The following is a 26,035-nucleotide window of genomic DNA, read 5'->3' on the forward strand; positions in this document are numbered from 1 at the left end:
AAAAAAAAAAGAGAGAGTGTTAAATATCTCTGTTTGGAGGGCATTACTTCTGTTTGCAATAAGGCTTAGATCAAATTTTAAAAACATCAACAGTCAATTCAACATTGCCTTTTGCATTGATGAAAGAATTGTGCTCACAGTTTAAGTTGCTGTTTGTAAACCTGGTGCTGTGGTCTGGGAGAGCCACCTCCAGTACCATGGGAATTTCATCTAATTAAACAAGATTAAACCTGAAAGGTTACAGGTGATTCTTGCACATTATTTAAAACATTTTTATAATTTATTTGCAAGTTCAAAAAATTAATCTTATTTAAGATCTGTGGTAATTGCACTGTTCTTCATGCCATGTGTTTTAAGTCTTTGATGTCTAAATCTTCATTTGAACACTAGTATTCCTTCATTTTCCTTCAAAATGGCAGTTGCCATACTGTGCAATTTCATGGGACAGAAGTGGTTCCATGGATCTTAGTTTTGGTTGATTTTACCTCTGAAATTTGAAGCAACTCCAGATATTTATTGCTGTAAGTCAGAGTGGAGCTAGCCTCACATAAACTTCACGTGGAATAAAATGTTCATTATTTTAAATTAAGGATTTATTTCCCCCCCAACAAAGTTTGCTGCTTGCTGTCCTCCCAGCCTGTATGTCCTTCTAAAGCCTTGTTTTTCTGTATGCACCAGCTTGTTGAACCACTGACACCCAGTGGGGAGGCACCAAACCAGGCCCATCTGAGAATTTTAAAGGAAACAGAATTTAAAAAGGTCAAAGTTTTAGGCTCCGGAGCTTTTGGCACTGTTTATAAGGTAAGATTATGATGTTTCTCCTTCCCTCTTTGTCTTGTTCCCACATGCAAAAGTCACCCAAAAAAGCATGAACTGGGAGCTAAAAGGTCTATTTCTGAAGCAGACTTCCATCTGTGGCTGAGACCTTTGGGGTACAAACCACACTGATGTTTGAAAACAGGCACCTACATCACTAGGTGCTGCAGCAGAGCTTCCTCACAGCTCCACATGGTTCACCTCCCAGCTAAATGACCTCCTGACACTACAGATGTAGAGCGCTGAACCAGTTAGACAAAAACCTAGCTGTCACTGTGTACGTTTAGGGCTGGATTATTTGTACAGGATAGGTGCCATCTTGTTGCATAAGAGAACATCCCAATTCATTTCATCCCATGATTTATAAATTGGAATTGGCAAGATTTTGCATATGCAGTTGCCGTGATGTGCTAATTAATTAGACTCCTATCCATGTAAGTTGCTCTTCATGCATGTCTCACTCTATTTATACAGGTAATGAATACATCTTTTTTTCAAAAAAGTATGGTAGAGGTGACAGAAAGCAAAATACCATTCCATTGACAGGATTCTCTTAACACCAACATGACACAATGATTTTTACATGTTGCTTGCCAAATTTTTGTTGTTTGCCATTGCTCCAAATATTTATGTCTTCTCAGAAGATGTAAAATGTATATGTAATTGTGAAAATTAACCTGTTAGATATGAGACTGAGTAATTCTTTGTGCTTTTTTTTGATAGGGACTTTGGATCCCAGAAGGGGAAAAGGTTAAAATACCTGTTGCTATTAAAGAGTTGAGAGAGGCTACATCACCAAAAGCCAACAAGGAAATACTTGATGTAAGTTTTCATGTTTGTTTTGCCAAGGTGACAGTGGTCTGTGGATTTTCCTCTATAACAGCTAAAGGGATTTCAGGACTTTGGGTGGCAAGAAATATTTAACATCCCAAACTGAATTCTTCATATAGAACTACTATGCTGATTTGCACCCATAATTCAATTGCCTGGCAAATGTTTTTGTGTCTTCCATGAAGGCCTTGCTTGCAGTTGATCACTCATGTTAAACTCATGGGATAGGAACTGGCACATAAGGGGAGGGCAGAACCATACAAAACACACATTTACAGCTAAACCCATTTTCTTTATTCTCATGTCTCTGGCCTTAAATTTTGCCATTCATTGTCATTATGACAGTACAAATAAGAACATTAAAAACATGTCTGACATTGCAGATTGTCATAAGCTAGTTGCTCAGTTACATAGTATTAAAGTTATAAAGTATTAAATTAAACATAAATCCACATGAAAGTGATGGCACCATTAAATTAAACACAGGAATCCTTCTGCCATGGGCAAGTCTGTGTGGATTTTTTTTCTTTTTGGTTAGGAAGTTAACTACTTTAACAGGAAAATTATTTTTAAAATAAATAAATAAAAATCCAGCTTTGGACAGCAAATGGCAACTCAGATAGAAAGGCTTGTCTCAGGTGGTTCAAGCTGGGGAAGATGTTAACAAGCATAGAGCAGAAAGCGTCAGTATGATCAACTGTGAACAAACCACTACCTGTGCTACTGATGATAATGAAACACACCGGGATTTTCTGATCACCCTGAATAAACAGCATTACACCAACGTGTTATTCTACTTTAACAGATTGTGTATTGCAGCAGAATAGATGGTCCAAGACATGAAGCAATATCAATCCTGATTTTAGTTAATGATGGGCCATGTGGTGCATGTTTACAAACACCCTTTGCCCCGAGACAAGTGTCACCCTTCACTGGGTCGCAAACCCGCATGGTCTCCCTGGTCACTGCTCCAGCACAACCTTTCATTCCACTCTTCACAGTGATAAGGAGCATAGAACAGTCTTCACAAAGGATGCTCTGCACTGAACTGCATTAAATCCCAGTTTACTGGAGGAGGGGCTAATTAATAACCCTACGGTACTGCATCCTGCCTTCAGCAGAGCAAGATATCCTGATGACAGGACACTAGATGCATGGACTGCGTGCTCTGCAGCGATATCAAAGCACTTAATTTCTGTATAGCATCCCCACATTATCTTTTCTCTTCCATTGAATTAGGTTGCTTAACAAAAAGCTCTTGCGTTTTCAGTCCTGTTCATTTTTTAGATGATATGGTTGGTAGAATTCATTCTGTATTTCAGGGAAAATAATAAAAAAAAAAATACAGGTGAAAGAAGTCAGAGGGATGACTCCAAAAGCTCCTCTCCTTTTGCTACACATCCAGCTTTTTAAGGTCACTGAAACCTCAGAGATAATAATGTCCAATTAAAGGTGATTCCTCTTACAGAAACACGCTAGGCATTGAACAAGCACAGCAGCTTTAGTTCGTATTATCCAGGCGAGCGCTTGCTGACTTTATTAGGGTAGGGCTAATTCAGAAGATTGTTGTTGAATACCAAGCATACTTGGAGCAGGTCAGAGCGTACAGCAGAGATTTCCAAGATAAACAGTTGAAACAAAGGCCCACTTTAATGTCTTAGGCTACTAAGAGGGACCCTGGACGGACAATAGCTCCCTTCTGCTCCCTGAGAGGGGGCGGTGGCCTGTTTCACTTTGAGATACCAAAAGCAATAGGCAGCGTCAGCACCTGGAAGCTCTCCAAAAGCTGTGTGGCCGTACACCCACCCTGCACCTTCAGCTTCCCCGTTCTTAGCCTCCAGGTCAGCCCCGTAAGGGCTGCACAGCAGATGGGCAGGGAGAAGAACAGCTCTGAGTCTGCAGATTTTTTTTTTTTTATATATATTTTTTTTTGCCCTGCTGAAATTAATACAATATGGGTCTGAATCCCAAAAGGAAACAGCGCAAAGAACAGACGCCCTTCATCGGTACAACTGCTGGGTTTTGAAGCCTAGTAAGATTAGTGTATTTTGGTCTCTGCTTCCATCAGAGCATCGCACAGCAGATTCACAAGATTCTCTAAAAAATGCTGCTGTAAATATCTACGTAGGTTAAGAGTGCATCGTATTCTTCTTTTATCTTTCCTTGGGCTATTCTACAGAATCACCGCTCTCCTTGACAAAAGATTGTTTTTCAATAACCTCATATTCTGCAGGAGGTTGGGGATCCCTTATCCAGTTCTGATGGAGATCGTTTTTAATCTGGCTGCCTGGAGGCCACTCACATCCCACAGGCTCTGAAACAAAGAAACCAAATGCAGTATTAGCACCTCAGAAGAAACTGCATTACATCATGTTTTGCTTAGGCTGGCACGTCAAGTAACAATTCCAGGGCCAGAACATATTGCTTAAGAATTGGGGTTGTTTATTTCTTGAACGTCATTGCTGTAATATCTTTGTTTAATAATAGTTCTTACCAGCTATACAGCTATGTGACATCTGTGGAAAACTTGTTAGATGATGACTTTAGTGTTATGGTATTTCATTTCTTAAGCTCTTAGAAAGTGTAGATTTGCTTCTTTCCCTGCCTCAACAGTACCTTGACTATTATTTTAGGCTTTAGTGGGCTGCTAATCTAATGCTCAATTGCCAAGGGATGATTAGTTGGTGTCACTCCAGATGCTGAGTTATGATGCTGAACAAAAGTTAGATGCACGAAAAATTTCCCATTTATTTCCCATTGTGTCAGTTTTCAATCAAAGGGATTTAAAGTGTCTAAAACTAAAATAATGTAAATTGGACACAAAGTAGTAAAAACAAACAAACAAACAAAAACTTCAGCTCTATTTTTTTCCCTGTTGGAATTCATTCTTTCAACTTGACAGAGGACGTCAATACAAATACAAATATCAAATTTAAATCTATAAGTAATTTTTGCATGCAGAACCCATGAAGTGTGGGGCTTTAATGTGACCCTGTTACACTGCACCAGCCTATGAAGAGAGAGGCACCAACCTCTTAACTGCAAAAAGAGCAAAGAGGAGGTACTTGAGTACCTTTCACAGGTACCTAAAGCTACATAGGATGAACCCAGGCTTGAAAGAAGAGTTTTTTCACACATTTATGAAGCTCAAACTCCAAATTCCAGTAGACCAAAGGCTATGTTATAGGTTTTTTATGAAATTTATAAATACCTTCTTGATATCACATTGCTATATGTGTCTAAAATATTTTTTTTTTCCAGTTGGGGACAATATTTTCACCAGTGTTGCTTAAAGTAAGATGTATTCAGGTTTCTAAAGAGGTGACTTGCTTATTAACTTGTTTGGTTTGACATGGACTAAAGAAAAACGTGGACAAAAAGGTCTTGTTTCTTAAAAAGTGAAGCTGTCAGTCCCATCCTAGCTGACAACTTTTGACTTTCTGGGTTAGTACTAGCCTTGAAGTGCAGAAGTCTCCAAACTGCTGGTTTCCAGTCAGATTTGTGAAAATATTTGTGGAGGGAAAAAGCCATATGACACATTCACAGCTTTTGTTGCTCTTGCAGTTAGATGTTTAAAATCACAGAATCATGGAATCATTAAGGTTGGAAAAGATCTCCAAGGTTATCAGGTCCAACCATCCCCCTACCACCAATGTCACCCACTAAACCATGCCCCTAAGCACCATGTCCAGCCTTTCCTTGAACACCCCCAGGGACGGTGACTCCACCACCTCCCTGGGCAATCCGTTCACATAACCAATCTTTCTAAGAAAAAATGTCTCCTAATTTCCAACCTGAACCTCCCCTGGCATAACTTGAGGCTATTCCCTCTAGTCCTATCCCTAGTTATCTGCAAGAAGAGGCCGACCCCCAGCTCCCCTGAGCCTCCTCTTCTCCAGGCTAAATGCCAGTTCCCTGAACTTCCATCAGGTTCCAGCTGGTGATTGATTTTTTAATTCTTCTTAGGTCTGTGAGCTTTGTCCCCAGGACTTGATGCCCAGTGTTTGCTTGGTGTACCGGTAGCAGGAGACTGTCTCTTCTCCTGCATCTCAGTGATGATCCAAGTGTTCAAAATCTAGACCTTACACTGCGTGGAAAACACTTGGTCCACAGAGTCGGAAACAATACTTTTGTATCTGATAGGCAGCATGTAGTTTGCATGTAGTATTTTAGCAACCTCTTGAACAACAAACTTGTTTTATACTGCCTCTAAATATTTCTGTCACGCAGAAGGGAGTGTTTCACATCACTTTCTTCCATTCTTTCTTCTCAGGAAGCTTATGTGATGGCTAGTGTTGACAATCCTCATGTGTGCCGCCTGCTGGGAATCTGCCTGACTTCCACCGTGCAACTGATCACCCAGCTTATGCCTTACGGCTGCCTCCTCGATTACATCCGAGAGCACAAAGACAACATCGGCTCCCAGTACCTTCTCAACTGGTGTGTGCAAATTGCCAAGGTAAGCTGACCAGCACACCTCCAGGGGCAGCTAGGACTCAGACTGCAGCCTGGTGATCTGGCAACGTGTCGTGTTTGTTCCCTTACCTGTCCGTGTAAGTCTCCATATTCCACCACACCCCATGGTTCCTAGAAACCTTATGGACAACATTAAGCTCTTGCTTTGTTTTCGGCAATCTAAAATCTTTGAGTTGCTGTGCAAACCTCATCATCTCTTCAAATTGCTCCCAGGCAGTGTAATATTGTCACCAGTGCATTTATGTCCAAACCAAACACCCAGTAATGAAATGATGGTGATGCAATGAAGCTGTGGCAGAGAAGGGAATAGAATTTGGCAATTCTGAAACCAAAATGCTGCCTCAGTTACTGGATTTCTTTGGCCTGTGCCACAGGGCAAACACTGATGTTAAATATGACACTGAGAATTATTCTGATTTTTCAGGCTGTAAGCTCTGTGGTCTGGGGATCGAAACTGCTGATTAATAAATACCAGCTCAGCCGTAGTGTAGGCTGTGTGTGACCAAAAGACATTCAGGCACGCCAAGTCTGCTCTGCAATTTATATGCACTGAGTTGGTGCATGTAATCTGATTGCAAGGGCCATGTTGCCAAATAAAAGCATCATTATCACACCCAGCAATGGCTGCCTGCTTGTGCTAAACTCAGCAACAGAGTCAAAGAGAGGTGTAACGAAGGAGACAGAAGTACAGCCTCTAGCCTTTAGCGGCAAGATGCTGCGTTTAGAAGATTGTTAGGTTAGGAAGAATGGAGAAAAAACAATAGCTGCAGTTTGTATGACATTTGTTGTACGTGAGCACTGTTTGCTAAGCCCAAGTGCTCTACTGCTGCTTATTTCAGTAACTCCGGTCCTGAAGTTAACCACACACTTACAGCCTTATCGGTCCCTTGAGACCTTGTATACATCTCAGGCTCTCCTGGCTGTGGTTTGCTTTCAGGAAACATGCTGAGGACCTCAGAAACATATCCACCAAAAGTATACAGAGCACATTTTTCATCTCGGTGTGTGTACTTCTTACAGCACATTCCTCAGCAAATGAATTTTAATTTATGCATCCACCCGGGATGTGAACTGCTGTTATTCTGACTATTTTGCTCTCTCATTTGAAATCAATTACTGCACTGTTTAGGTCTCACTCGCTTTGTAGGATGAGCTGGAGGCCACATTTTCCTCCTTTTTCTCCTCCTCCTCATTGCTTTTTAAGGTGGCAAAATCAGTCCCCAAATCAATCCTCAGGGCATCACGTTTGTTGTGCACTTGCCCGAAATGTTGCCATTCACAATTGTTAGCTTCTGTTTGATTTTTTTTCACGTCAGTTCAACGTTCACCCATAGCAACCTCCACCCTCTCCAGTGCTGCTTGACCTTCAGCACGCTCCTTTGTGTCGCTCTGTACTGAAGTTCTCCTCAAAGCCCTCATAAATCTCATGCATGGCTTTTTCCCACCAATGAGTCTGGTGTTACTAATCTGATAAAGTCAAGCCTGATATTTTGACTTTCTCTGACTCTTTAAAATGTACTTTTTTGGGAAGGAGAAAAATTGTAGCAAGTATATTTGTGTCTGGAAACTACCCAGCAGGGAGGCAAGTCCACTGTGAAGCTTTTTGTTTCTGTTTTCACAGCTTTGAAATAATTTCTCTTTGTATTTTTTGCAAACATCATCTTTCACTGAGGTACACAGCCATGTCATTCAGACAAAATGTTATGACAGAGTATATACACACCATGTGTAAAAACACTGTGAAGTAACTGAACACATTAGTCTCATCCTTAATGATGAAAATAGCTTGAATCCCAGGCCTGCACAAAATTATAGATCTGCTGCACTTTCTGCATGAGCAGTTCAACGTCTCCGGTGTATGGTTATCCATGTGTACAAGTCTTTTGGCTATCAGCATCTTAAATAGCTGAGTGCAAAACTGACATTCTGCTTTTCAGCAGCTTTGAGTCCTAATAAGTCTCTGCAGAAATACATGTTTAGCAGGAATTTTTTTGCTCTACTGGGGCAAGATTATGTGATTTTTTTTTTAAGATAGTCTGTTTTATGTCGGCAGCTCAAGATTTTTTTGTTTCAAGAGCTCTGCTCATTAAGGATATATTTGTATAATTAAATGCATACTCTTGGTGGCATTGTGCCAGTTTGTTTGGGTGGTTTGTTTTGGCAACATGAGCAGCTCTTAGCGCAGGGGTGAAGTTCTGCTGAGAAAATGCAGTGGAGGATTCGCTGGTGGTCCAGGTTAACAGTGGGCTTAGGAAGAGGGTGGAGGCTGGAAAGGAATTACTCCCTCCAGTGCTCTGTCATCACATCACAGTGATCGTTTTGGTGTTAATTTTGTAGGCGAGAAGCACTTTTTATTAATTCTCGCTTCATAAAAATACAAGCACATAAGCTACTGCCAGCAGAAATATATCGACTGGGAATAATTGTGGTTTTTAGAAAGGATCTTGCAGGAAACTTAGAAATTGTGAACTTTTGATTCCATACACCAAGAGATTGGAGTTGAGGGAACAGAGAATAATCCCTGTGGTCAGAGAGGCAGATGTTAGATTCATGCCTTAAAAGTCAAAACAGCACAATTAGCCATTTTATCTTCTGAGAGATCTGCAGTCACTCCAGAGAAAAGTCTATTCTTCCTCAAGAGAAGTTGTACCAAAACAGCACGTATACTATGGTGAATGCTGTCTAATCATGGGAGGCAGTGAAACTGGAAGAACTTGCCTTTTCAAAGACAACTTGAAAATAGATGCAACTCTGAGCTCAGCCATAAAAATAATTTTATTTTATTTTTTTACCCTTTTCCTTTTATCACCTTTCCAGCATATGCTTATTTGTTAGCATTGAGAAGGCAGAGTACATGGTAATGAGGCACAGAACTGGTAATATTGAATGATTAATTTATTTTTACTTGCATTCCTCTCAGGCCATTTGCATCTAAGTGCTCCCAATGAGGTTGGCCTGTGTGCACAGGGCAGATGAGAGTTATTGTCTGTACTACGCTATCCTGGGGTCACCAAAGTTGCACAAGCACAGCTGAAAAATGGGTTTGCCCACTCATTTGGCAGCGCTATCCTGATTTTGTGTCTTGAACTAAATTCTAGAAGAACCCCTGCTATACCCGCTGCCATCCTTTTTTTCTCTATGACTCCGCTGGAATGTGGACCCATAAAAATGTTACTATAGGGCAGGACCACAGCCACCACCTTCTCCATCTAACTGCAAATGCATGCCCTCACCCTAACAATCAGAATCACGTAATTCAAAACAGCAAATCTTTTTCTGAACAAGGGGTAGGTTAACGTGTGTACATGGTGGTGTGCATACAGTTACCACTGAGCAGCTGAAGTTTGGCAACTTGATTGTGCCTCAGAGCCCAAAGTGTGTATGTGGGATGCCAACCTCTGGTCTGTTGTATTTCAGGGAATGAACTATTTGGAGGAACGTCGCCTAGTGCATCGTGACCTTGCTGCCAGAAACGTCCTTGTTAAGACTCCTCAGCATGTGAAAATCACGGACTTTGGGCTGGCAAAGCTGCTTGGTGCCGATGAGAAGGAGTATCACGCAGAGGGAGGCAAGGTAAAACGCACCACAGTATGGATGAACTGCTGCGTGTTCGTTGGTGTTTGTGCTTGTGCATGAGTCTTTCTGTTAAAAACAGGAAAAAAAGAGAGTGGGCTTTTCAAAGGGCTCAGCTGCAATCTCAGCTTGCTGCCTTTGAAGACTGTGGGAGTCCGCTGAGCACAGCCAGAGCAGCGTCAGGCCAGTGTGACTGCAGTGGGAGCAGAGGTAGCAGAGCAACAAATGCTTTTGAAATTCCCACCCAGAATGTCTGGGAAAAACCAAGGTTATTTAAAAAAACATTGAAAAAAGAAGCCTGTCTGAATTCATCATGTAGCCAACACCAATAACACTGTACAGTTTATGAAGAGAAAGGGAACGCTGTATATTTATAGCAGAAGAAAGACCTGTCAGACTTGGTTCAACACGCCTTCAATGTTGTACTACGTGCTGATGGAGGGAATGTATCCTGCTGAGAAATTAAAGAGAAGCTGCTTGCAAATATTACAGAGACCATAAATGGAAACCATATGAGCACAGATCCGTCTTTGTCATAAACCTTAGACTGGATTTCTTACAATAGGAGAAGGATAAAAAAATATAAATTGGACTGTTAAAAATATTGTAAAGATTTCTAATTAACTTAAAACTCCACAATTTCCAGGTTCAACATAATAAATTAGAATAATAATAAGGGACTCAGAAGTTGCCTGCTTTGCCTCTCAGCTGGTTGTGTTTTTTTTGTTTTTTATTTTCCTTTCTTCAACCAAACTATTGGCTTAAACACCACCTGGTGGTAAATATTGCTGATAAAATTTTGATCTGTCTTACGGCTTGTTTGTGAATTTTCCTAGGTTCCTATTAAATGGATGGCCTTGGAGTCAATTTTACACCGGATTTACACTCATCAAAGTGATGTCTGGAGTTATGGTGAGTCTAAAAACAGAATTATTGTGGATGTTCTGGAACAATTGCAGTGACTATGCAGCATCCTTTATTCTTTTTATTATCTTAAGATTTAGAGTTTAAACCTGGGCCAAAATCACCTATTCAACAAAGTAAAATTCACACAAAACTGAGTGGTGGTGAGGTGTAAGGTGTCTTACAGAATATGCTTTCACATGATGAGCTCTTCCCTGACTGAAGCTGCAGGTAGGAGACTGCACTCCATGTGGTCATCTTCTGCTGAGGCTTTTCTTCAGCATCTTCATGTGGAATAGAACTGGACAGACAATAAAACAGAATAATGAATAGGCAGACTTAAAACTATTGGCCACACCATCAGGTAGTGTTAATCGGTGTAACTCCACCGTTTTCTGCCATCACTATTTCAGGTGATAGCAGAAACTTACTTGGTGGTGGTGGCTAACCTGGTAGCCTAAAATGTTTAGGAGTACTTACCTGCCTGTACTTCAGCACAGGGCAGGTGGTAGGATGTCCCAGTATTGAGAGGACAACAGAAAAAGGGAATCAAAGCAATACCCTCTGTAGAGAATTCATTTTATACTTAGTATAGTTTCATAAGTCAACTTCAAAGAAAGACGAGCTGAAAGGAAACTTGACAGAGAAACTTGCTGCAAAATTTCCACTCTGCATTCTCTTATACTCCTGGAAAATGTTTAGTACAGATGGTCAAACCCTGTGTCCTGTTAAAAAAAGGCCTCTGCTCCCCTTAATCCATTTATGTATCTTGGCTTCCAAAATCTTGTTTTGTATCCTAAGCTACCAGACAATCACAACAGCTACATCACAGAGTATGTGGTATGTCAGCAAACGACACTGAGGCAGCTGGTTTACACATCTTTCAACAACTGCTCTTGCTCGTCTCCAAAGAGATAATTTTAAACAAAAAGACAACTTCCATTTTTAAAACCACCTCCTAGGCTTGAGTCGGGAGTTGTTAACCTGTATTTCCTTTCTGTGGGTCTAGGAAGTCTGTGAGACATTCAACACTAAGATACTAGAAGTATGATTTCAACCTGTTTTATTAATTTGTCTCTCTTTAAAATCATGGCAAAAAATGCTTTTGCTGTGTATGCACTGACTCTCACAGGCAGACACACTCTTGCTGCCTCTCTGCGCCCAGCCAGGCACCCTGACTCCCACCAAACCTGTCACTGTCTTCTCCTTTCCCCCTGCAGGTGTAACAGTTTGGGAGCTGATGACATTCGGGTCCAAGCCCTACGATGGGATCCCTGCTAGTGAAATCTCCTCTGTCTTGGAGAAGGGCGAGCGTTTGCCCCAGCCTCCCATCTGCACCATCGATGTGTACATGATCATGGTCAAATGTGAGTTCGGATGGTTTGTGGATACTCCTCTAAGCTCAAAAAGTGGCACTGTTGCTTTCATTATATCACATTTCTATATGCTGAATTCTTGGCAATGGCATGGAAATATGGTTATGTGAAAAAGATTGTGTGCTCCTTTTACAAGATGAGTGCCATGAGGATAGACACCCCAGCACTGTCAGATGCACTTCAAGATCCTGAGTTCTCATCTGATTTCTTCCCTGTTTTTTCAGTTGCTTCTTTTCAGCACCAACTGTTGCAGTAAAATAGCACAAGAGGTAGGGTGTCTCTGAAGCACTTTTTGACCAGATAGGGCACAGCAAGGGGCTTCTGAATCCCAATCCCCTTTTTCATCTATGTCAGCTGCTAGAATGTCAGATTATTACCTTGCTTCCTACATATCCCCTAAGCTGGGACTGGGCTGCATCCCTGCTCACTAGTGTTTGTGAGGATGCTGAGAGGCAGCCCACTAGGTGGCATTTAAGACCTTCTCATTGGAGCAAACTGTACCTGTTGCTGAAATAGGAGCCATGCTACCATGAGCACACGGTAGTGCAGCACTTCTGGGGACTCCTGGAGCACCTGCGCAGTTTTCCAGCACTGTTTTACTACCTCCATCGTTCTTCCAAAACTGCCAGGCATGCATTTTAAATGCTGAAATTCACACCAGCTAGTGGCTGGCGAATGAACTTTCTTTGTACCATGCATGTATGGTTTATTTCAAGTTCTGTGTTTGATTGCCAAAGTAACTTTAACTGTGCATTGCTCTCCCTGCTGTCCCACCAGGCTGGATGATCGATGCAGACAGCCGACCCAAGTTCCGTGAGCTGATCGCGGAGTTCTCCAAAATGGCCCGTGACCCTCCACGCTATCTTGTTATACAGGTAGGAAACCCCACAGCAGTAACATGTCTGATGGGCATTTAATATGAGGCCCAAAATGATTTATAACACGTAGGAAAACATATTCCTGGCTTGGACAGGTTTTCCACAAATGTCTTTTTTTTTTCCACTTAAAAGAAGCCAGACCCCACGGGCCCATGTTCTAATGGCATGCTTCCTGCTGGGGCAGAATGATTTCTCCTGCCTGTACCACTGCTGGGTGCTGCAGCAAAAGGTTTTGTTTTATTGGCATTTACTTGAAACTAAAAGATGCAGTATAAATGGCATAGATGCGAGGGAGCAAAAGCTGACTGAAATGACAGAGCTTTCTATTTCAGAGAATAAGAATCTGTTGGACTGTTTATCTCCCTGCCGATGAAGGATTATTTCCTGTTAAGTGTTTGCTGAAACATGATGTGGAAAGGGAAGCCATTTAGGAAAGCGAGAGCAGTTGCAGAATAGATTTTGAACATCCTCTCTGGCTCTGACAATAAAAGGAAACAGAGCTGAGCTGTTCGTGATGCTCTCTGCAGTGAGAGCTCACGCTCAGTAACAGCATGAGTTGAGAAAATGTATTGCAATTAGCATTTAACACATGCTGATAATATAAGGCCAAGTTCTACTGTTTCCTTCCATGTCTTAAGCAGCTTAGCTAGAACCCCACACAGAATTTCGAGACCAGTCAATATTTTCTTTGTACTGGTCCCAGCCTATGCCCAGTAACATACTGCAATCATTAAAGGAGAACAGAGTTTGAACCTCTTAAAAATGCAGATACTTTACAGCAGTATAGACATCGCAGACCCAAATTCTCCTAAATTCTAGGTAAATTTGGTTAAGTAAGCAGATCAAAATATTGCATCTTGGGCTTCTTACTGAATTTCTTTGTGTCTTAGAGAACAAGGGCTCGGAGGGAGCCTGCGAGTCCTTTCTCACACTGATTTCTCTCACAGGGAGACGAAAGGATGCACTTGCCCAGCCCTACAGATTCCAAGTTTTATCGCACTCTGATGGAGGAGGAGGACATGGAAGACATTGTGGATGCAGATGAGTATCTCGTCCCACACCAGGGCTTCTTCAACAGTCCATCTACATCCCGGACTCCTCTCTTGAGTTCATTGGTAGGAAGCATTTCCTCTCTGATAACAGAAAAAGCAATTTGAGAGTGAAGCATTTCTCATGATGCCTATATTTTCTCTCTCTCTCTTTTTAAAAGAGCGCTACTAGCAACAACTCTGCTACAACCTGCATCGACAGAAATGGGGTAAGTGGGGTGACTTGTAAAAGAGGAGTAGCACTCTGAGGTCATTTTCCTATTGAAACTCCCCTCCCTCCATTTATACATCATTTATGCGAATAAGCTTCTACAAAACAGTCTCTTCAATACTGATTTTCTGCACTCCCAACCTAGCAGGGGCACCCAGTGAGGGAAGACAGCTTTGTCCAGAGGTACAGCTCAGATCCAACAGGCAACTTCTTGGAGGACAGCATAGATGATGGCTTTCTGCCTGCTCCAGGTGAGTACCTCTCCTGTGTGTCCATCCCAGAGCTATTCACTCACAAGCATTTGGTTATATCCCTTAAGATTCTTGCTTGAATATAGTCGTTTTCCTTCTTCTAGAGAAAGGAAGCAGTCCAAATGCTTCCTGCTTTTTTTTGCTCAGTAAGCAAGAATGAAAATGGATGCGCATATCCTTTCTTATACTTTCCTGGCCACCTCTCATTTCAGTTCCTTCACAAGCCAGGTTCCTCATGTTTGCCATGTGTGCCATCAGGCTGGGGAGTTTGGGTGTGTGTGGGTGTATGTTTGAAGCCTTCTACTACTTCAGAAAATAGCCTGTAAAAATGTTTTTCACCCTTAAAGCCCTTTCTGCAATACAAACAGTTTTCTGGTAGTGTCACTGCTTTCAGATGTTGATACACAAAAGGAAGCTCACAGTTTCCCATTTACTTACAGCATGGGTAGTTGTAGAGCAAGCCAGAAAGTGTGGAAGGAGTTGGTGCTGGGTTAAGCAGTCATGATGCTTTTGATGTAAAAATAAAATAAAAAAAATCAACCTTCTATCCCTTCCCCCCAAAAAAACAGCTGAAAAGACTGATAGATCCTGCAAGGGATGGCATGTAAGCGAGATGTGGAGTCTCACTTGCTGCCTATCCTGTATTTTCAAGGTATTTCCCTTGTCTTTAAGCATTTTTCAAGGGAAATGGCTTCTGGCAGCCAAACTTCCTGACTGAAATTTCAGAACAGTATCTGGGACATAGCCACCCACACAACACTAAAATCAGCAGTAGCTATTTAGCAGTCTCGTGGTCAGTCATCCTTCTGCTGTTTTGAACACTGAACTCCTGAAGGTGTACTCCAGGGTGGTGCGCTTTGTGCCACAGCATGGCAGTCGCTGTATTTGGCTCTCTTCCCCTCCTAATGCAAAGCTGGGAAGTTTGGTGAGATGCTGTGTGCGAAAAGCGTGGTGCAGCTTGGTTAAAACTGCGCCTCGAGTGATGCAAACGGGTGCACTAGTTACACGTCTACATTTTCAGTATCTCATTTGTCTGTTTTTAACTCCAGAGTATGTAAACCAGTTGATGCCCAAGAAACCATCTACCGCAATGGTCCAGAATCCGATCTACAACAACATCTGCCTCACAGCAAACTCAAAGCTCCCCACGGACTCGAGCTACCAGAATTCCCACAGCACAGCCGTGGACAACCCCGAGTATCTCAACACCAACCAGTCTCCACTGGCTAAAACAGTCTTTGAGAGCTCTCCTTACTGGATCCAGTCAGGTAACCACCAAATAAATCTGGACAATCCTGACTACCAGCAGGACTTCTTACCGAAGGAAACGAAACCTAACGGTCTCTTGAAAGTTCCTGCGGCAGAAAACCCAGAGTACTTGAGAGTAGCAGCACCAAAAAGTGAATACATTGAAGCTTCAGCATGACCATAGAGAATTTCTTCTTGCAGCGAGGCAAGTCAGACTCGTGGTGAATCACCTGGCTGCTGCAAGAACAGACTCTGCTCAGCGTGAATGGCAACCACAATGCATCAATAAGCACACCTTCCCTTTTCAGCGCGTGGGCTGAAACTGCAAAGCCCATCTAACAGGACAGCTTGGGTCTTTTCTTGCCCATTTCCACGTATTAACTGAGGTGCCAGCCCTGCACTGAGATGCGTGTTGAAATGGAGCAAGATCTACCTGTACAGGAGAAATATGGATGCATTCCTTTTGTTTTCAAATGGTAGCATGGTAAGAAGCCACTCTGGGATGAACTTGAGAGCTGTACACATTGTACAGTCAAATTCCTTTCTACAGCATGTATTTTTATAAATGTTTCTTAACAGAATTCTTGGATCTTTTACAAGATCAGATGCTTGTACTGCTGGTCTGTTATGTGGTGCTCAGATCACCAGCAGGAAGAAAAATAATGTTACTAAATAGTTTTCCAAAATTCCTGGAACGGAAAAAGTTATTCCAAACCACCGGATTTTTACAAATTGGCTCCATATACTGCTTCTTGGCACGAACAGGAAAAGTGCATCTGGGGGACGTATGGGAGATTCTGTCCATAGCAGGATGGGGCGGATCGCTCTGGGGAAAACTAGCATGAGGAGCAAACGGCAGGACACATCACCTACTGACCACTACTGCTAAAAGCGGACAGGAGGAACTCAGCACAGAATCATTTATAGATGTTTATAAAGTGCTCACTGCTCGGTTTTCTAATGGTCAAACACAAGACGTTTTTCTGATCCATTTTGTAGGAGCTGTAGAGATGTCAAAATGTCTTTCTTCGACAAAACTGTTAAAGATGTTGAAAACTGAAAAATGAAGTGTCAAATAATGTTTAACAGTCTTTAATTAAATGTCAAGGAAATGCAAATGGTGGCAAATTGGAGCATTCATGAGACACACAGGATGCACTATACTAAATTAAATTTGACTAGGGCAAGAAACACAGGTAGCTCTAGCCGAGCACTTTTATTTCCCTTCTTAAAGGGACTCCGAGCAGAAATCATCCTGTATATAATTTGGCAAAGAAAAGGGTGGTGTCAGCGTTACACTTTCTGCACTTCAAGGCAGAATACAGCAAATTGCAGTATCAAGACACGGGGCAGAGGCTGAGGCTATTTTCACATTGTACCTCCCGCTTGGGTTAACCTTTTATAGTCCCTGTCAGTGCAGGAGGAGCAGTGAAAATGCTTTAAGGAAAGGAAGAGTAATCTGGAGCGACAGAAAAAGTTGTCTTCTTCTGAAACACAGGGCTGCCTACTGCTTCTTTAAACACCCATCCTGGTCTGTTACCAGTGTGGAAGAGGCAGACCAGCCAAAGCTAGAATTTTAGCTTAATAGTAAGTATATAGACCCTGTGTGTTAACAGTGTGTCAGTCACAGTAAGTGAAACAGCTATTCTTTCGAGGGACCCCTGTTACAGAACTTAAACTCCTCCGTCATTAACATTTCTTATGAAGGTAGTAGGAGTAAAATGCCCAAAGCGTGAATTCAGCCAGTAACTTAGAAGCAGCTTGGCAGTGCTATTTTAATCAAATCATTAGCTCAGAAATCAAATGCACATTTGGCAATTCTGGTACGAAGGCCATTAACTAGTTAAGTGTTGGGAACTTACTTGAGGTAGCACTTTAAGTAGCAAGAAATTGTTAAATGTGTGCTGCCACTGTGCTTGGAGTCTCTCAGTGCGTGCTTCAGTTTAAGTATTGCATCTGGACCCCAGGATCAAGCAGAAAATCCTTAGAACATTGGTTTTACAGATTTATTGAGGAGTAAAGGAGAAGAGTGGTCATGTGAAATGACCCTTTTTAAGAGTTATGCAGTGGAAAATGTGTTAGTAACTTCTGTGCGTGCTGTAGTTCATCAGCCACACTGCAGTTTGGGGTAAAGAAGTATATTTGGTCAAAATCCAATGGTAGTCCTGGTGTGCTGTTTCACAGATTTGTGTCAGTGAAACCACAGCACTATGGAAGATGCAGTATTTGATTATTACTTGTTTGTGTTTAAGACAATAACCAAAATTCAGTTCCTGTGTCCAACTTGTGGCAGATTACTCCGTGCATTCCTGAGAGCAGATTTGTTCTGTTGCTCTCACAAGTGTGCAGCCTGTATGCACAGGCAGTGCTTTTCTCTCCACCCACTACCCCAAGAGGAATGTAAATAAAACGAAAATGTATTTTAACAGAAATCATGGATAATTTTCAGATTGCTAAATCTGTTATGTCTCTAAGCAGAACACTAGAAAATCATACAGTGCAAGTTCTCCCGCAGGATCTTTCCAACACTATTGCACAGAAGAATGTACTGGTGTTTTGATTAAACCTTCTATCTAAAACAAGAAAGCCACTGAGAAGTGGCAATATGTATCACCAGCATTATGTAGCATGAAAATTATTTAACAAAGGTTGATTTGCTTGCCCTTTTAAAGTAATTAGGAGGAATTCAGTAGAGACTCATTACTAGTAAGGGTCTTATTTACTAGTAAGGGAAATTCATCTAAAATTAAACAATGTAAGTTTGAAAGATCATAATTTTTGGAATACATTGTTTCTCATGAGAAAAGTAAGAAAGAGGATCTAGGACTACAAGCTCTTGATATAAGCATACAGAAAGATTCCAGATTTGTGGGATTAGCTGAATTGTGAAATAATTCTAGTAAATATGTACCTTGTAAGCCACGATATGTAAATAGGCAGCTCGGTAATGATTCAAAAGCCAGCAAATGATAAATTGGCAGTGCCTCGAGGAGCAGATACAGTGGCACTGGGAGTGCATAGCTCCAAGGCTGTTGCTGGAGGCACAGGTGCTACAGGGTAGTGGTACTTGTAGGATAACAGGCATTAGCAAGGTAGCCAACCATTGCCACTGAGATGAAAAAACAGAAAAGAAAAAAAAAAAAAAAAGTAGCTGAAATATTGTTTTTTGTTTTTGCTGTTGTTTCTTTGTTGGCTTTTTTTACCCCACTGCAGGTCATAGACCATCTAACAGCAAATAGCCCCATGCACATCACAGTTGCTTGTAAAAGCAAACATGGTCAGGCAGCGGTTTCGGGGAGGGGGTCATGGGACCACCTTGCTGATGCAGTGTTGTACAGAATGCAGGCTATTGAATGGGACACAGAAGTTGTGTTTTTTTTTCAAATACTAGAAAAACATAAATGCACTGAGAGCTTACGTAAATCAGCATCCAAAAATAACTTAAAACTTCTGCCGTTGTCTCCAAGGAGGTGCGGGTATAAAATACCGTTTTTTAAAATGCAACTAAATAGGGAAATGTAACAGCCACAGCCACTGTTAAACGCTAGCAGAGTCTTACCAATCCAAAAAATAAAGATTCCATTTTCACTATATTTCTCATGGAAGGCAAAATGACAGCACACACAAATTAGGGCTCACTGTCTCTTAATCATAAAGCAGCAGTTAACAAGGAACTGTTTTTGCAATAATAATTTAAGCACTACATGCTCGGAGACTTTTAATAACTGTTCAGTATATGAAAATATAAGTCAAGAGTCTTCACATTGCTTTGATGTTTTCCAGTGTACACTGTCAGTGCACTTTACTTCATTTGGGCCTTGGGTTGTTTTCTTCTGCTGCAAAGGGAGTTGGCTTGGGAAACCTCCTTCATGTTGCAATACTTCTGGTAGGGTAAATCCATCTTAGAGGGTGGGATCTTACTCTTTTTTCCAGCTGACAGGCTACTGCACAGTGAGTTTTCCAGAGAAAGCAGTTGGAAATAGACACTGTGCCTGGTGGTTTTGGAACATCTCAGGGTGCTTCCCTGTCCCCCCAGGTCACAGTCAGATGGCTGTGTGAACGTCCAGCATTACAATATATGCTCTCATGGTTTATTTGAAAGGAAGGGGCTTGTGCAGGGAGAGTAATGCCAGGTTTGGGGCATGGCCAGCTAATCCATCCCAAGACAGTTGCCAAATTTGCCAAAGGACATCACTGAAACCATTGACTGTTACTGCACGCGTGGGTGAGAGTGGATAGATGCACACACTTCTTCCCACTGCCAGAATGAAAAGAAGTCCACTGCATTTCTGCAGAGATTGCCTGTGCAAAACCCAGCATGCTCAGCCTTTGTGCTATGGGATGACTCTCACCCCAAGCCTGGAGGGTGCAGCCAGGGCTGTGGCAATGTCACAGGACCCCAAGCAGCTCAAGCAGGTCCCATGACAAGGTGCCTGGTGTGTCCTTGGGCTGTCTGGGGGTGCTCCAGGATGCCAGTGAGAAACTTTGCATTTCCAGACAAGCACTCATTTTTCAGATTCAGAGTTCAACACATTCTATTAGTATGACTGCTGCCTCTCCAGATGAGGTGTTACAGGATGCCGGCTTTTATTTCTCCCCATGTTTCTCCATGAGAAAATGTTGAATCAGGACAAAGTATGAAAATGTACCTGTGTCCTCCTCCTGATGAAAACTGTATACTGATGAAGTGTCAAACTCTGTGTATAACACTTAGCAAGAATGCTTTGTAATGTTTTATCACCACTGATTCAATTTTCTATATGGGAATCCCATTTTCTAGTGTTCTTTTTGTAAGTTTTATCTCTTTGTTCCAACATACAACTTTATAAGGAGCCTTTAAAAAAATAGAAAGTTTATATAAAAGAAAAACACGACACCTTTAAGTAGCTTTCTAAATAGGCTGCATTAGGACCAAAGATATAATGTCTTGTTTTCTTGCTTTAAAGGAATAGGGTATTGATCACCAACCACTTCCACAGCATCTCATTACTGGGAAAATCTGCAGAACTCATTGGGACTGGGCCATAGTGCCACTGTGCCAGGAGGACTTGACAGGAGGATGAGGCCTGTCCATAGAAAACTAAACCAAATATCAGGACCAGGTAACACTTCAGGGCCAGATCTATGACCTCTACACATTTTTGATTCATTGTCTATTGAATACAATTGTAAAACAAAGACACAAGAAAAAAATAAACAAATACTTTATGCTTTGGCTCAACATCAGGAAAAAATACAATGATGTGAAGATGAGATGATTAGATAACTACTTTTTATGTGAGGAAGTGTGTAGGCTGGCAGTGAGAGTTTAAAATGATAATACTTTGGGTTATGTATTACTTTAATTGTGAGGGGGAGTTGAAATCATGGCACTTCCATGATAGGCTTTACTTTCTGTCACATGTTTTGCCTACTTTGGGCGTTGTGTGTATTTGCAGATCACCTGTCTTAGCATAGCCTGGTGGACTGAACATTATAGCTCATTCATATGAGTAAGAGGTACTGCACATAAATCCCTCATTCTTTTACATGGGAAGATGAAGCGGACAAGGAGAGAAAGTGTGGAGACAGTAGGCTGTACCACAGGTAGTGGTCAAGGAAACCCTCAGTAACATCAGAGAAAAAGGTTTCCTGATGAAAAAGAGAGAACAGAGGACCTGGCTGGCAAAAGACACATCACCTGCACCCCTGCAGTCAGCAGGCAAAATACCTTTGGCCAAGACTTGATGCTGGTGCTCCATCATCAGTTTTGCTCTTGTCCTCTTATGTGTTTCAGCTTTGTTGCAGATGAGGCTGTCTGGATGCAAGACAGAGTGGGTTTTGCGGTCTCTCTGTACCTTTCTTTTTGAAGTAATGGATTTTCTAATTAATAAAGTGGAAAAAAAAAAATCAAAACCACAGCTGTGAACCTATCAACCAGACTTGCTGAAGGTTTTCTTGCCATGTAGCTGATACGGTACATCTTTTCCAGTCACTCTGGAATTTAGCCAAACCATTCTCCTGACCTCTCACAATCTATCTGAAGACTGTGGAATTTCAAATACCATCAGTGCTATCCTCACATTTTATGAAAGGGAATATGTGAAGTAGTCGTCTACAATGGTAGGAAGGTTGGCTCACATACCTAGGTTTCTTTTTAATCCTACATTCCTAACACTGTTCCCCTTGAAATTAATGGGATGTTTGACTTGATTTCACTGAGAGTATAAAACAAGGCTAATGTTGAGTGATTTTGATAATGAGAGATCCTATGGATCCATTGCCCCATTTTAGGCTGCTTTGTATTGATGCAATCAATTGAGTATAAGGAATAATGTTTTGGTTTTAATGAACTGTCAAGCAATATACCCATAGATACGGACGGTACCTTGCAGCATTGTAAAGTTACTCAACTATGAAAGCACTATTTGTACAATAAGAAACTCTCGACTTTTATATGGTTTAATAGTTTATACTGTTGATCAAAGATTGTTTGTATATTGAGCGATAAAAAATGAGGTGTATATTATTCTTTTTAATTGTTTTTAATTTTTGGAGAACTCTATTGTAATATACTGTTGTATTTGGGGGGAAGAAAAATCAGTGGGTAGCTTGTAGGGTTTTTAGCCAGACAGGAACTCACAATAAGGGTTCTTTATTGGTTGACTTAGATTTTCGTACAAGTTGTCACCCTGGGGATTTATCCAGAGCTTAGTGAAACTAATAACAAGACCCTTTCTTCTCTCCAAGACTCTTTGGCCTCTCTCCATATACGGTACTGGAGTTCCATAATGTGAGCAATAATACAGCTAACAATTGTGAAAATTGGAAGTGCAATATGAAAGCCCAGGTGCTGCTTATCAGGGCGCTAATAAAAGCTGCTCTTTCAAAATGCATGGCAGGTTCTCACTTCAGTTTTATGGCAAAAGCAGAAGCACAGTCAAAGCAATCCCTCAAATTCTCATCCATATTACATTTGGCTTATGAAGCCATACTTCTGGCCATCTGTGAATTTCATAGTCATGTGTTGTGCAACAGCATTGCAGCAGGACTCTGTGGTAAGGAAAGTCAAAGTCTCAACTAGAGTCACATACATGCAAACATTTACATTATTATATGACACTAGCAAGAAAGAGAAATTCTGTTAGCAAAGCCAGACAAATAAAGCCTCAGGGTCCCCCGAATATTGGTGTTTAATTATCCAACTGGTAGAACACGTAGCATACAACAGGAATTGCAGGGTCATAAATGTAAAAGCAAAATACATTGGGTCTACAAGACACTAAAGAAGAGAGGAGCTGGAACTGACAGTACATGTTCAGCCTGGATGAGTCCCTGGTATTGTCATTAGTAAATTAAATAATTTCTGTCTTTATAGATTAACTTTGTACACAGGAGAAAAAAAAAAAAAAAGCCACTACAGCACCTTTCTCATTTTCATCTTTCCATCCAGTCCCTTCCAATACTAGGCTGCATTTTTACCAGCTCAACTTATTTTATGCAGAAATGATGTAGTCTTAATCTTCATATTACTGGTTCTCAGAAATGTCTAATGCGTATTAATGCATGATATTTTTATTTTAATAAAAGTAATTAAATAAATCTTTGCTGTTTGGGAGCATTTTTTGGTTGTTTTTTTTTTTTTTTTTTTTGTTTTGTTTCGTTTTGTTTTCCCTCTTTAGTGATCACCTGCCTTGGGAAGACTGTATGTACATATGTTAGTATTAATATTATTAACTTCAAAAGGAAAATGAAACATATATGTCCATTAATTTCCTATGTGAAGATCACAAAACCATTTACAGATAGATTTAAAAGCCTTCTTTATCAGGCAGGAAACTGCTCTTCCCTGTATTTCACATGTAGGAAATTAAAGGCACAGCAATACTCAGAGAGATGGAGACACTGATGGAGATAAATTCCCCTGCTAAAGAATGGGGTGGGTATAAAAATGTGTGGATATTTGGGAAGAATAAGCATTCAGAAATTCCACTGATCTCAGTTCAAATAACTAAAACATAAAAAGTGACAAAGGATGCAACAGCACAAGACAGCCAAAGAAACACAGCTGCAGTGTAATCCCCCTATCTGCCTGCACAGGATATGATAGGTTAAGATAAGATAAAGAAAATTGCTATTTAAAGATAGGAGAGGAAGGCAAGTCTCTGCCATATCCTTCCATCATTATCCTCAGCAGCACTGATCAAGCCATGCCCTTTACTACTCCTAAACTCATGCTGGGATAGAGCAAAGCAAACCTTTAGGGAACTCATTTAACAAGCAACAATTGCATCAGATCATGTAAGAAATTTCCAGGATAGCCAGTAAGAGCTGACACACTCTGAGGAGGCCCACAGCCACAGCCAGACCACCTACTGCAGTGCCCAGGACAGACCTACATATGCAGTCCATCGCTGAAGATGGGAGAGCTGGACCAAGCCATCCTGTCTGTGTGGCCAGGTTTTCTGTCCCAACACTGGTGGCAGCCGCGCAGCTCATGCCAAGGGCTCACTAGCAGAAGAACATTTCTCCATGTGGCATCGAGGCTGGCGCTTACTAATCCACCAGCTCAGCCTCCTTGAAATTGCATTATGTTTGTTGACAGAAATGGGCTCTGATCAAATGTTGGTGCCCACCAGAGGCAGACTCATGGCAGACCCACCAAGAGCAATGCCACGGGGACTGCAGGCACCAAGGGACACATCCTGTGCAGGGTGCTTGGTGGGGTGGTTGGGCTTCCTCCCTGTGGGTCAAGGTGGCCCACTTGGAGCCCACCTGGAAGTACATACACTCAGCAGTAAGCCCCCAGACCCAAAATGTAGATTATTGCTACTCTTTATTTAGGAGAGGAGCTGGAGTTAGATAGAGATTAGGTGGTGCTTTAAATTTTTCACTGGGAACTGAAATCTCTCTAATAAGCACCATCTGTGCGGTGTTTAACACCAGAGCTCCTATTTCAGAAAGCCTTTTGCTTTAAAACCTCTTGCTTTATGAAGAGAGCAGAAGGAACATCATTTAATGCATGTGTTAACCCCAGAGGCTGCTGCTTTCGGTGAGTTACAGCCCTGTGAAACTAAACCAGCTCAGAAATAGTGATTTATTTGTCTTCTGTATCTACTATTGTATGAGCTGGGTTTTCTTTTGTTGTTTGTTTTTTCCTTCTCATTTGTTCCTTTTGAGTGCAGATATGGGTTGCAGTAAACTTCACAGGTCTCCATCCCTCTCAGGTGGGAGCTATGATGATACAGGAGATGGCTGTTTTTCCCGCACAGACATTTTATGTAGCTGTATTTGTACTGGCACTCTTAACAAGTCAAAGTGCAGTTAATAGGAGTCACAGCTGGCTGTATCGGTTTCTGTCTAGTCGTTGAATCATCAAAAGCACCGGAGTTGTTTGTGAATTTAGTGATGGTGGATAAAAAATACAGCAATGTGTGACCTCTGCCACTGCTCATGGAGACAGAGCCACGCCAGGCCCAACCCTGCTGGGCTCGATGGAAACATAACAGTGAGGCAGCTCTTGCACAGCAGGGTGGTGAGGTCCTCCCAGCCTGTCCCCTGTGGACAGCCCCACTGTTTGGGGATTGTGGACATAAAGCTATCGGAGATTTCTAGAGAGAAAGCTTGTGAAGCCTGCATGGGCTCTGGGGCCTGCGCTTGGTGCTTCGTGCCCAGCAAGCATGCTGGTGCTGCAATGAGCCTTGCTGTTGAAGGCACTGGAAGGAAGGCTAACAGTGCCCTCTCTTGGAAGAGAAAGAAACCGTACACGAATATATAGCTTTAGTATCTGTCTCCAAGCAAACAGAGCAGAAAGAAAATAAAAAATGAAAAATAGCTTGCATGGGCAATTTATTTTCCAGTCCATTCAGAGTACAGGTTCACGCTACATTTAATCCAGGCTAAGTACGGGCTGCTGCTGTAAAGGGTTGCTGCACTGATCCGATGGAAAATAAATCCTTCTCTCTGATGGCTTAGTTTCAGTGGGTATGCAATGCAATTACATGCACAAGAGATCTGACATCTGACATGGCAATGTGTGTCCCAAGGACATGACTGTACTCCTTGGTGACAAGTGTACGTCCTTCTGCCCCCAAAAGCTCTTGTGCATGTTCCTGTGAAGTACTCCATTTCCATAGCACTCCGTTATTTTTCGTGTCATGTAAGAGAAGCTATATTGTGCAGATAATGCTGTGAAGAGTTAAAATAATGCAGGTAGACAGGCTATGTCAGGACAAAGGAAATTAGGTTCATTTTTGGCTTGTGATTTTTAAACTACTGGTGGGAAGTAGTCTTTCTCCAGAGTTTCTTCTTCATTTGAGGAGATTCCAGCATACATTTGACATATTGCAAAGTAAATAAATATATATTTGGTGAAAAGTCATGGTCTTATGTAATCCTTCCAAAGTAAAAACTTCCATATATTTTCAAAAATTATTATATTATC

The 26,035-nt window shown here is 41.5% G+C and overlaps 1 protein-coding gene across 2 annotated transcripts in view; it reads left to right on the forward strand.

The window, feature by feature from the left end:
- The window catches only part of EGFR (epidermal growth factor receptor), a 159,511-nt gene extending 136,318 nt beyond the window's left edge, over positions 1-23,193 (forward strand). The window contains exons 18-28 of one of the 2 annotated variants that reach the window (XM_068674841.1): positions 679-801; positions 1,540-1,638; positions 5,921-6,106; positions 9,541-9,696; positions 10,533-10,608; positions 11,820-11,966; positions 12,753-12,850; positions 13,801-13,968; positions 14,064-14,111; positions 14,262-14,364; positions 15,414-23,193. In XM_068674841.1, the coding sequence (XP_068530942.1) occupies positions 679-801; positions 1,540-1,638; positions 5,921-6,106; positions 9,541-9,696; positions 10,533-10,608; positions 11,820-11,966; positions 12,753-12,850; positions 13,801-13,968; positions 14,064-14,111; positions 14,262-14,364; positions 15,414-15,790 (1,581 nt within the window). In that variant the 3' untranslated portion in view covers positions 15,791-23,193. Of the gene's footprint in view, positions 1-678; positions 802-1,539; positions 1,639-5,920; positions 6,107-9,540; positions 9,697-10,532; positions 10,609-11,819; positions 11,967-12,752; positions 12,851-13,800; positions 13,969-14,063; positions 14,112-14,258; positions 14,365-15,413 lie in introns of both variants that reach the window. The other variant, XM_068674840.1, reaches the window with a different exon arrangement.
- Positions 23,194-26,035: the final 2,842 nt, after the last annotated feature.

The sequence above is a fragment of the Anas acuta genome, chromosome 2 (genome assembly GCF_963932015.1).
Source record: "Anas acuta chromosome 2, bAnaAcu1.1, whole genome shotgun sequence".
NCBI lineage: Eukaryota > Metazoa > Chordata > Aves > Anseriformes > Anatidae > Anas > Anas acuta.